This window comes from Brachyistius frenatus, unplaced genomic scaffold (genome assembly GCF_029030835.1).
Source record: "Brachyistius frenatus isolate BFR_SWC_R1_liver_20210118 unplaced genomic scaffold, ASM2903083v1 Contig_119, whole genome shotgun sequence".
Classification (NCBI taxonomy): Eukaryota; Metazoa; Chordata; class Actinopteri; family Embiotocidae; genus Brachyistius; species Brachyistius frenatus.
Window position 1 is genome coordinate 1,094,865 of NW_027210718.1, and position 12,525 is coordinate 1,107,389.

Sequence of the window (12,525 nt, forward strand, 5' to 3'; positions counted from 1 at the left end):
CTTTGAAGCCATTGTTGAAGCCTGTGGGGGTGTAATATCTTCAGTCACACAGGGACAATGAATAGTGTGATTCATATCTCATAAAAGACGACACCTTGACGCACACGCCATGCTGTGCACGGCTCTAACCCTGCAATGGGGGGAAAAAACAGGCCTTGACAACATTTTCCAGCTCCCAAATCTAATTGAATCTGTCATAACTGTTCTAATGATGGACACATATAACCCCGGAGTCCCCCCGAGGGCCAGGGCTTGGTACTGCGAGTCTTGGAGATAACACGCCCTACAGGTGTGGGCAGGATGATGTACACAGACTCGGGTTACAGCAGACTGGTCTGGGACAGGTTGATGGAGGCTCTAATTGATCCTGAAAACAGAGAGGCCTGTGGGAGAATTGAAACTGAACCTGGAGCAGAAGTTAAACAGTCCAGGTTGTGGTGAACGTAAACCGCATGGAAGTCAAAATTACACTGGATAAGCAGAAATGCCACAGTTAATAAAGTTGTATTAAATGTTGTTGGCCGAGGGAAATCTTTTATGTGTATTAGACTGTTAAAAGCTAGAGAGCAAACACAGATCTCACTGTGCAGTTAAAAAAAAATTCTATCAAACCTTTTTTTCCAAATAGTTTTACAGCAGAAATGTAGTATTTGAGTGTGACCCCATCAAACTTTCAGAAGAAAACACATCTCGGCTAATCCAACAAGCAGCTAAATATGTTCCAAATTTAACCACAACCACAGATAGACGGTGCCAAACCGTCTGTCCTCTAAACTCCCTCACTGATATGACTATTTTCTTAACTTGTACTCATCCAGTGTAAACTCTATTTAACTTCCGATGGAAACACCACATCATTTCAGCCTGTGTCATTAAAGTGAATGTATATCCTCTTATTTGAAATAGCACGATGTCACAAGTACAAAGGTTGGAAAAATACAGGAAATTCTTTGGTGTGCAAATGCTATAGACGGTCCTCTATACATATTATCCTTTAAATGGAATATATTTACTGTACCTATAGGGCACTGTTATCTTTACATTTGGGGTCTGGTGTTATACTGTATGGTTTTATTGTTTAATAAAAGCATCATTTGGAAGTTATTGTGTCAATGATAGCTCCACTATCAAAGATGTGTTTATTGCTTTTTGCAATGAATCATCTGCTGTGGTGGACTCCAAGTATTGTGTACTGGATTTAACTGAAATTATGAAGTAGTTGTACTTCAGTATTTCCATTCAAGACGAATCTACTCCACTACTGGGAAAAAATGACACTTTTTATATATTTTCCTCAGTATACAACAGAAAAGGTATAATAACTCAACTCCTTCACCCCGACCAGCTACAATATTAAAAAGCGAACACCTTAATGCATTAATACAAAATAATCATACAGATGTACAGATGTACTGTTTTAGAAAAATTGACAAGGCCAGACATTTTGTCTGTAGAAGTACTTTATTATGCATTTATATATCATTTTAATGAACAATGAATTTGCTGGTTATTATCTCAATCATTTGATCTTGATCAGAAAAGAGCGGTTTTCACAATTTCCTGAGAACAAACGTGATGTCCTCAAAGGTTTTCTTGGTCAGAAACAATTCGGATTTTACTATCAAATCCTCACAAATGAGCAGCTGGAACCAGAGAATGTTTGGTGTTGGTGTTTGACAAATTTACTTGTGAAGACAGTGAGAATTTGGTAAATGAACAATTTTTCACATCCCTGGTTTGAGTAAGAGGTCCACTAAAACAGATCATAAGCACCTTTGACGTTGCTGAGATCAATCAATGTGCTGCAAACTCCCGTCCTTCTCAAATACTGTGCAAGGCTGCGAAAAGTCACGAGAAACCACGAGAGAAACGTGGTCTTGATGGTCCAGCACTGCCATCTGCTGATCCTTACAGGTATTGGAACAAGAATTTAATTTGTTTCTTGTGCCTCTCAAGTCTCTTCTGTTTCACTATCTTTCTTGTCTGTCCACTCTGAAGCTCATGGTGACAACGTCCTCTATCCCAGCCTGTAGCTCATCGTGCTCCTGCACGGCGGAGACTCCTTTCGGGGTCCCGGTCAGGATGAGATCTCCCTCCTCCAGGGTGATGAAGTCGCTGATGTAGCTGATGAGGAAAGGGATGGAGAATATCATCTGAGCGGTGCAGCCGCTCTGCCGCAGCTGATCGTTCACCTTGAGCCACAGCTTGACGTTCCCCGGGTCGGCGATGCGCTCTTTGGGGATGAACTCACTGACGGGGCAGGAGGTGTTGAAAGCTTTGGCCAGGGTCCAGGGCAACCCTTTGGACTTCAGCTCGTCCTGGATGTCCCGGGCTGTCATGTCCAAGCACAGAGCGTAACCCGCCACATGCTCCATAGCAGCGGACTGCGGGATGGCCGTCCCCCCTTTCCCGATGACCACCCCCAACTCCACTTCATGGTGCAGGTTACTGGTGTACAGAGGCACCAGGATGGGGGAGCCCTCTGTTACATATGCAGACGGGGGCTTCAGGAACAACACGGGCTCCGTAGGAATCGCATTTTTCAGCTCTTTTGCGTGGTCTGCATAGTTTCTCCCGACACAAATGATCTTTCTCCCCCACTCCCAAAACCGAGATATATTCCGTGCCGTCATCGTGGAGAGAAATGTGAGACTATGTGTGGTTTCGCCGCTCCGGAGCAGCCAGGACTAGTTTCACTAAACTTTGACCGACAATACCAATGACACTGTATTATCAACCTACGGAAAGCCTGAATGGACAAAAACTCAAGTAAAAAAAAAAATAAAAAAAATCAATTCCTATTATATCGACGTACTTCAGGAGTTTATCAAGAAATCGTCGTCAACACCGGCGCAGTTGTAATAAATAAAACAACAACCCGGTTGTTGTTGTTGTTGTTGTTGTTGTTTTTAAAACACCTATCCGCGATCTGCTCCTCCGGGCTTGATTGGTTGAGTCTGGGAGGGTAAAGTTTAAAAGAGGGCGGAGTCAGAGCTGAACCACAACCAAACTTTTCTGGTTTGTCCAAACGTGATAAGACTGCAGCCACCGTTGTGATGTTTTTCAGGTCACTCGTGGGGAGTGCCTGCTCTCTAGTGGGAGCTGTCACCGCCTTCAAATTAGGTATGTCCGCTCGCGGTTAACCTCCTATCGCACGCTTTTTTATTGTTATTATTATTAGCGCGTGTTAACCTGGATGTTTAGGTGAGTTACTGGATGTTGTTTTATCTTTCGTCGGCTCGAGACGGGAGCTGGAGATGAACCCGAGCTGGCCTCGTCTGAGAAGAGACTCGTCTTTGCGTAATCTCCTCCTGTCACGGTCCTGTTGGAGTAAAGCTGTGGCTGCCACGTCAAAAAAAAAAATGACGCTAATGTGTTGTTGTTGTTGTTGTTGTTTTTTTACAGTTAGCATTTAAGCTACATAGTCAGCTGACCGGTTGACAGGCTGCGGGGTTGTGTGTGAAGTTTCCTCGTGTTTGAGGCATTTCATATACCTGAGAACTATGTTATAGACATTTATTTATTTATATATATATATATTTTTTATATATATATATATAAATAAAAAGTTATTAAGATGACCTGATCGTGTCTTCATGTCAGTCTGCCGTGTTTTTGTTTTTGTTTTTGTTTCCTCTCGTGAAGCACCTGTGGAAGTCCAGGCGCAGGCAGCTGCTCTCCTTCACGGCGCAGTGAGGAAATCTTCTGTGGTGGAACAAGCAAACATGAGGATTGAACTCGTCCCTGCACTCAGTGACAACTACATGTACCTGCTGATCGACGTGGACTCCAGAGAAGCGGCTATTGTTGACCCCGTTGAGCCGATAAAGGTCTGTTGCGGATATTATATCATATTAAAGGGGGGGGGGGAATTTAAAAAAAAAAAAATGTTTTAAATGCCTCAAGATATCCCAGAATGCCCCTAAAAGCTGTGATGGAGCTGGAAAAAAAAAATGCATTAAGTTTACAAGACGAGGGGTATTGTAAAACTACAATTCAAGTAAATGCATCAAAAATAGTAATCCAACAATAATGCTATATAAATAGGATTTAATATCATTCTTGGAGAGGCCTCGCTGCTCTCCTTTAAATGCATTTTGCAGATTAGATCTCTCTCTCTACCTGCAAATGCGCACATACCAGCGGTCACAAAATGTATGTCACTCGGGTGCTGATGTTGATCAAGCGATGTTACTTGATATACTTTCTCATGAAGGTTGTAGCTTCCCACCAGCTCTGTGCATGTCACATTGCTGTGTACTGTTCGTGTGCGATAAGAGCAAAATTTAGAACTTTTTGATTGCCCTTTGTAGTACTATATTATAGCGTGTCAATCCTTTAGTTTATTGCTGTATTGAGTAATTACATTTTATTTACGTTCTCTTTACTCAAAGTATTCTCCTCGGTCCAAAATCAGTTTATAATGATACAGAAAAAAAATGGCAAATCCTCGCGTAATAAAAGCTGGAACCAACAACTTTGCTCTCTTTGATAAACGACTTAAACGACTTAATTATTGTTGGTGATTTGCTGTGATCGACTAATCAACCTCAGTCCGACCCCTTTCAACAGGTCGTGGAAGCTGTCCGAAAACATGGCGTAAAACTCACAACAATTCTGACCACCCATCACCACTGGTAAGATGCTCGTTATGTTTCATCATTCGCAAATTTATAGCGGCTGGCAAAGGCATACTGTACTCGCACACCGGCCTCCAGACAACAAAAATGCTCCGTGAAACCAGCCTTCTGCTGGACCAAAGTATAGCAATGATAAACTCACCATTTTCTGTTTTAGGGATCATGCCAGTGGAAATGAGAAGATGGTGAAGATAATGCCAGGACTGAGGGTTTACGGCGGAGACGACAGAGTTGATGCTCTTACAAAGAAAGTTTCTCATTCGAACAGTTTCAAAGTGAGACCATCAACATTTTTCGACAATCCAAATATAAGCCCCCAAATGACTCACGTTAGCTTAACGGTGCTTTTTTATTTTTTTTTATTTTTATTTTTTTAAGCTTGGATCACTCAATGTCAAATGCCTGTTCACGCCTTGTCACACGACTGGTCACATCTGCTACTATGTGACAAAAGAAAACAGCTCTGAGCCACCAGCTGTCTTCACAGGTACTTCCAATCCCTTTAACCATCACCACGTGATGGAAGTCAGCACTCTTATCATGTGTCAAGGACTCTCTTCTTTTTTTTTTTTTTCCCATGTAGGGGATACACTGTTTGTGGCTGGTTGTGGTAAATTTTTCGAGGGCACAGCGGAGCAGATGTACAAAGCCTTGATAGAAATTCTGGGACGGCTGCCTCCTGAAACGGTAAATATACACACTCTGGATGTTAGTTCAAAAGCCGTCACATAGTCTAAATGTAATATGAAGACATGAATAATTCTTAAGCAAAAGAAAATTCAAGACTCAAAAATGAGAATGTAAATCTTAATTTTTGTTCATTGGTCAGATGGGAGAAAACTCTGTATTTAGTTTGAGGTTGGTTCTTCATTTTGTTCTTTTGGAAATGTTCTGTATAGACAAAGTATGTTTAATTTGCGTGACTTACTAACTGTGGTGCGTTTGTGTTTAAGCGTGTTTACTGCGGCCATGAGTACACTGTCAGCAACCTGAAATTTGCACGTCATGTGGAACCAGACAATGAAGTCATTCAGAAGAAGCTAGCATGGGCGAAGGTATGTGATTGACAAGCAGTGTCCCATCCAAGCAGACGTTGCCTCAATCAGAAGATCAACCATCGAAACCACTGAGTAAAAAAAAAAAAATACTTCTGTGTTTATATTTCTGTAGGAGAAGTGCAGCAACGGAGAACCAACTATTCCATCTACTTTGGCAGATGAATTTACTTTTAACCCCTTTATGAGAGTAAAGTATGTTCATCTTAATACTAGTAACTCCAGATGATTGTAGTTTGTTCAGAGCTAATTTCATTTAAAGTGCTGCCTGACTTTCACTTGTGTTTTTAATGTTTAATTTAGAGAGAAGTCCGTTCAGGACCATGTAAAGCAGTCGGACCCAGTTGAAACCATGAGAAGTCTCCGGAAAGAAAAAGACGGCTTCCGGGTGCCCAAGGAGTGAAGTTCTGTGCACTCGTGACCGTTTCAACGGCTTACAACACCGCAAGCTGTCATTGATATACTAGATACCTGCAATTCATCTTAATAGATCCACTACATTCACTCACTGAAGGTACACACATTTTATCACTAGGTTCAGTAGTGATAGGGCTTTGAAGTTATCTGCCATTCCTTTAATTGTATTTGCTTTGTTTGTTAGATGTTGGTCTGGTAATCTTAAGCAATACTATAGCCATGAAGTGAATGCTTTAAAATGATAAATTTGACTTTGTTAATCTGTAAATGATTGAGAGTTTTAGAGCCTATTTAGTATTCTGTTGAAAATGTTGATGTACAAACTGCTGTCATTCATTGTTTAACTTTGAAACATGTAATCAAAATATGGCTGAAATTTCTGTGAACTGATTCGGTAACGAGTATGAATTTAAAGAGGTAAAGATTTGTATCCATGTTTTCTTCTGACCGTGAATGTTTCTTCATGTCATCTATTTTCATATTCGCTTAAAAGCTCTTTTGTTTGGTTGATTATATGTCAAATCCAGCGGTGTCATTTTTATTTCTAATTTCATTTAAAAGCATTCAGTGAGCACAGCATTGTCTACTTGTTAGTTTTAGCATTAATTATCAGATGTCATAAATGCTCTTTTGCTGGTGAAGTACAATCTGACAAAGAATATTGCATTAAGTTCTTTGCAAAAAGCAATAAAACATCTCAGTCATTTAGTGGTAAGTAAAAGCAAAACTGTTCAAGTATCAAAAATAGAAGATACTTGTGCCGAATCAGGTCATTGAGTTTTTATACATGTGATGTCATTGAACTATTAAAATGAAATTAGGGAAGTATAACCATATATCATTGGTATGTAGGGCCTGTGACTACTTTCTACACTGTTGGGTTGTTCAGTCTAAATCAACACATCATATGTCAAACATTTGATCATCATAATGTATGATATACAATTTTTTGCAAAGTAATAACTAAATGAAAAAATACTGAGTATCTCGAAATTGTACATGGAAATAAATAAATTCCTTTACTTACGTAAGTAATCAGAGTTTCCCATTTAAGTGTTTTACAGAAAATCCAGCGGGTCGGGGCCGCCGGCTCCCCGACGTGCAGCACGCATATTCCCGCTTGCAGTTTACATTTTTTTCTCGCTCTCGTTCCTTATTCTTACCAAAAAAATAATTGGCTTTTTTTTGGCAGCTTTAACATCTTCAAAAACTCATGGAAGTTGGTGCCTGACGCATGTGCAAAGTTTCGGGAGGTTTGGAGCATCGTTTGACTTTAAACATCAACTCCCCGTCATGGCGAAACGTCAAACTTAGCCACATCACCCTGGCTATACTATATACAATATACTATATACAAAAGTGACTTTTGGGTATGCCTTTTTTTTTTAATCACTGTTTGGAGCAGAACTCATACATTATAATGTATTAATGGGATTTTGAGGGATGCAGTTTGTGGTAGTTTGGACAGAAATCCAATAAGATTTGGAAGATATTTTGTCATAAGTTATTTATTATTATGTTGTTGAACTTTGGTTTGGTATTAGTATGACCTGAACCCATGTGGCATACCCTTAGAGAGACTCGCCCTCCGTGAACCACGTGTATTACCTTGAGCGGGGCTCGAACCCGCGTCCTCTTGAGGTCATTGCTCCGAAGCGGCATTCGGCTGGACTATCTTCGGCGCGAATGAATGAGGTGCGGCGGAGAAAGTGTTTCACGGAGTTCACTCAGAGCTTTCCATCGACTCAACCGACAGTCTGGTTAACTCAACAGGTAAAAGATTCTACTTCACCAAGGTTGATATTAATGGTTCAGATTCCACCTCGGCCTGTTGATGGTGATTCAACTTTTAGTAAAGTTAATACGTTTGGAGAAATTGGAAAAAGTTTTGCATACACTACACATTACAGGAAGATATTTAATATCACTGCAGACCCCCTTGAAAACATGATATCTACTATGCAAAGAATGTCTGCGGCAATGTTGGTCGCATTTGAGTGAATATTTGTGGACTGTGGAGTTATAGGTTGCAGTGAGCCAAAGATTTGTCACAACGAACTCGCTACTCCACTAAAATACTAAATTTTTCACGGGGAGAGACTGTGTGTACCAACTTTCATTTTTCACTCCAAAACTGCAGCTGTTTACAGAGAATAATAATAACGCAGGGTAATAATTCATTGAAGAACAATAGGGCTTTCGCACCATCGGTGCTCGGGCCCTAAATATATTTTAGACCAGGGGTCTTCAACGTTTTTCAGGCCAAAGACCCCCCAAACTGATAGAGAGATGGAGCAGGGACCCCCTACTATATATATTGTATAAAATTGTGTTTTATATTAAACTGGAGGAGTGCAGGAGGCTTGGAGGGACAGGTCCAGGCTAGTCCTGCGCTGAGTGAACCGGTGCCCAGTTTGAGAGAGCTCCTGTGTGTCGCTGAATGTGTGTATTTCTGACTGAAATATAACAATAACATCTTCTGCCTCCATTCATCCATTCGCTACAATATGTTGGATTCATGTTAATGTGTATTTAAAGATATTTAAATTTGTGGGGGAAAAAAATTTGGGAAAACAAATTGTTTAATCAACCGAAGACTTCACGGACCCCCTGCAGTACCTCTGCGGACCCCCCAGGGGTCGCGGACCCCCTGTTGAAGACCTCTGTTTCGGACTGAAAGGCAGAGTTGAATGTTTCCGGCTCGATTAAAATGTCTTGGTTTTGACACTTTGGCTCGATGATGCCGCTCTAGTTTCCTACTCTGGATGCAGAAATGTGGAATAATCATTTTTGAGAGAATCACAGTCACGGACAGGAATAATCCGCTAAAATCGGACCCGGTTACAGTGAGCTGCCTTTTGTTTTATCGCACCGTTTATATTTCATCTTCATGTTAAGGGCTGCAGAAAGTGTTCAGCTTCGTGACACCGTCGTAGTTTGCAGCTCTCGTGCTTTAATGCTGAACACAGTACTAGAAGTGCGTTAACAACTTGTGCCGAAAACAGCTGGATAATCGTCGACACAGTGTGCAACGTTGACTTGTCAAATCTCTTCCTGAAGCGTCGCGCACTGTGTTGCGCATGTGTGTGTGTGTGTGTGTGTGTGTGTGTGGGTGCCATGAAGGTAAAGGTGATCTCCATCCTGGAGGACAACTACATGTACCTGGTGATAGAGGAGCAGAGTAAACAGGCCGTAGCTGTGGACCCTGCCGTACCGCACCGGGTGAGAGACTCGTATTATTGGACACACTCAAGTGTTTGTGATGCACGTTTGCTGTACTTCATCAAAGTATAGCAAATATAAGTATTTTTCTGGTCCTATATTTTTGTTCATGTACGAAAACAAGAAAACACAGCACAGTGGATTTAAATAAAAGGACTGTGATGGCTGGATTAAAGGGGGGGGAGATCTTATAAAGTCATTTCACAAAAAAACAACCAAAAAAACATCTAAGCATGATTTGATGAATGAAGAAGTAAATGACAAAAATAATAATAATTAAAAAAAAAAAAAAAGCGGTGTAAGCATTACATAAGACAAAAATAGGTAAAGGAATAATTATATGCAATGACAATAAATCTTTCAGATATGGGGCTGCCACAAATGCTGATTTTCCTTATTCCATAATCTGACACTTAAATTCTTTATTTGTTGCATATTATGTCAAAATGTAAAAAATGCCTGTTACAACTTTCTAAAGTCAAACGGATGCAATGAAATCACATGTTTTCACCATAAAAATATCTCATTTAACATCACAGAATAAAAAAAAGTAGCAAGTCTTCATAATTTATAGCTTCAGTTTGTTGAATTTTTTTTGTTTTGTTTTTTTGTTTTTTTGACAGCTACTAGAAATAGTGAAGAGAGAAGGCTTGAATCTGATCGCTGTTCTCACAACACACCATCACTGGTAAGAGGAGTGTTTGATATTAGACGGCGGTGGGCAAGAACTGAAGTACGTCACTAAAATAAGTCACTGCTAAAGAAATAACTAACTTTTTCAAATTTATTAGGGACCACGCTCGAGGGAATGAGGCTCTGCTGAAGGAGGTTCCTGGCCTGAGGGTGTACGGGGGAGATGATCGGATCGGGGGTCTCACAGATAAAGTCACAAATGCTCAGGAGCTCAAGGTGCCCACAAAGTAACAGGAAAAAAAAAAGAAAGTCTTTACTTGAAGACAATGCCTAGTTAAGATTTACGTGTCTAAATTCTGAAACAATACAGTTTGTCTTGTTGTGTCTTTGCCATATTGTCGTTTGATATTGTCTTTTCTCCACTTGCAGTTTAGCTCCATCAATGTGAGGTGCCTGTTTACTCCCTGCCATACCTCTGGTCACATGTGCTACTTTGTTTGGGAGGATGAGTGCACTGACGCCCCTGCTGTGTTCACAGGTCTTTGTCTGTAAACATAACGAGCCGGTGAACCAGTTGAAATCAAAGACACAGATTTCTCCATACAGCTTATACCTTAGTACAAAACACTCAGTGTATAAAAGGCCAAAAAGCCTCACTTTGTGCGGCATCAGTTGTGTGTCCTATTTTAAATAACTCAAATTGGAGTGGCTAGAGATATGAAACATTGCTGAATAGCGCACTATCAGTTGTTCTTGTTGTGTGTGGTGACAGGGACTGACCTCTGCCCTCTGAGACATCCCTTTGTCTTTTCTTTTGGTTGCCAGGGGATACGTTGTTTATTGGTGGATGCGGACGGTTTCTTGAGGGCACAGCAGAACAGATGTACCACAACCTCACCCAGGTGCTTGGTTCTCTGCCTCAAGACACGGTGAGTGGCAATAAGAAATATTTGTCCTGGTCGTGCGCAGCATTCACAGGGTTAAAAACAGCTGACATGACCTCGGATAAAACTGAGTCACAGTGACAAATCCACACACATACAATGAGGGGATTGAGTCCAGCATCACTTCATAGTACAAAACATCTTAAGAGAGGCACAAAGCCCAGAATGACTACAATAGTGAAGCTATGATGTGATCTAATCCTCTCTTTAAATGAGGCTTTGTTTATGTGTAGAAGGTGTTCTGTGGACACGAGTACACCATTAAGAACCTGAAGTTTGCCTTGCTGGTGGAGCCAGAGAATGAAAAGGTTAAAGAGATGCTGAGCTGGGCCAGGGTGAGCGTTATACTGAAAACTACTGAAATAAAACTTGCAATATTCTCGGATTTTGTTATGGTCAACTATAAAATCTTCTTCCCCGTTGCTACAAGTCCATTTCATCCTACAAAAATCTTTAGTCTTTCTCTTAAATTTAAATAAGCAAAATTAATTTTCCTCAGGTTCTTTACAGTCTTTGTTGTGTCTGCAGGCGAGAGATGATGATGACAAACCCACAGTGCCATCTACCCTCATGGAGGAATTTGAATACAACCCTTTTCTTCGCCTCTCGTAAGTTTAGATATTTATACACAGTATGTATGGAACGTGAAAAGGATGAATGAGTTTATCTTTCTCTGAGACCTTTAGGATTTTAGTCAGTCCGACTGTTGTAGCTATTATTGACAAATATAGTGTATATAGTACACGTATCTTGTGTATGTACTCGGTTGGCTTTCTGTGTATCAGAAATGTAAATTATTCGTCTGTCGGACAGGTTTGTAAAATTGACCGTTCTGGGGAGCTTGTGTGTGTAGAGAAGGACCAGGACATTTCACGCCACAAGTTTCTGTTACACTTTGTCTGAGTTGTTAATCTTTCTTTCTAATTCTCTTCACCGCAGTGAGGAAGGAGTGCAAAAGTTCACAGGGAAGACAGATCCTATAGAGGTGCTGAGAGTCCTGCGAAAGGAAAAAGACAAATTTAAGAAGCCCAAGGAGAGACTTCCTCCTCATGCCATGTTGGCTTTGGAGTGGGGGCTGCTCCGACCTTGACGTCCAGGGATCAGGTGAATGACTGAATGTAGCAGGACACAAAACTGCTGTGTTTGGTGTTTGTTGCTTTCACTCTTAAGTTTGACTGGGTGCCAGGCTGGCCCTCAAGTGGTACGAGTTGTTATAAAACCTGCATAAAAAGGCCAGTGTAAAGCTGCTTCAATTAAATATTCCTTCAATGTAAATTTAATTTAAAGGCTGATCACCCAGTCTCTTATGCACACAGTAACTGCACAGGTATTATCTGCTAATACCAATTTCCACTGAAAAACACTGATGAGATTACAAAGGGTTTTGTGTATTTATTGCTTAAAATAAGTGGTTTGGGGATAAAAAAAAATACCCTTAATGTCTATTATTTATATTAGACTCATTTAATTCTAAGTAGTTTAAGTATAGACACTGTATACATATTTTCCAGTTGCTCTTTTCTTTCTGCAGATGAAAGCTTCAGATATAATTTACCATCAAGTACAATTTAAGTAAATGTGTCTGCCACGACTGCACATTATACTCAGTATTTT

At 40.6% G+C, this 12,525-nt stretch overlaps 3 protein-coding genes across 3 annotated transcripts; 2 read left to right on the top strand and 1 right to left on the bottom strand.

Moving 5' to 3' along the window:
- Window positions 1-1,942: 1,942 nt before the first annotated feature.
- On the bottom strand, window positions 1,943-2,898 carry fahd1 (fumarylacetoacetate hydrolase domain containing 1). Its single transcript, XM_069713462.1, has one exon. It carries the CDS (start codon window positions 2,631-2,633, stop codon window positions 1,971-1,973), a length of 663 nt encoding a protein of 220 aa, XP_069569563.1. The 5' UTR covers window positions 2,634-2,898; the 3' UTR covers window positions 1,943-1,970.
- Window positions 2,899-3,014: 116 nt separating this feature from the next.
- Window positions 3,015-7,138, top strand: LOC138629628 (hydroxyacylglutathione hydrolase, mitochondrial-like). Its single transcript, XM_069713460.1, has 9 exons — window positions 3,015-3,123; window positions 3,646-3,830; window positions 4,573-4,637; window positions 4,798-4,915; window positions 5,019-5,127; window positions 5,224-5,327; window positions 5,594-5,695; window positions 5,811-5,890; window positions 5,999-7,138. Exons 1-9 carry the CDS (start codon window positions 3,057-3,059, stop codon window positions 6,096-6,098), a joined length of 930 nt encoding a protein of 309 aa, XP_069569561.1. The 5' UTR covers window positions 3,015-3,056; the 3' UTR covers window positions 6,099-7,138.
- Window positions 7,139-8,813: 1,675 nt separating this feature from the next.
- LOC138629632 (hydroxyacylglutathione hydrolase-like protein) lies at window positions 8,814-12,344 on the top strand. The gene is made up of 8 exons (XM_069713464.1): window positions 8,814-9,334; window positions 9,958-10,022; window positions 10,126-10,243; window positions 10,397-10,505; window positions 10,793-10,896; window positions 11,145-11,246; window positions 11,440-11,519; window positions 11,851-12,344. Exons 1-8 carry the CDS (start codon window positions 9,230-9,232, stop codon window positions 11,999-12,001), a joined length of 834 nt encoding a protein of 277 aa, XP_069569565.1. The 5' UTR covers window positions 8,814-9,229; the 3' UTR covers window positions 12,002-12,344.
- The last annotated feature ends 181 nt before the right edge of the window (window positions 12,345-12,525 follow it).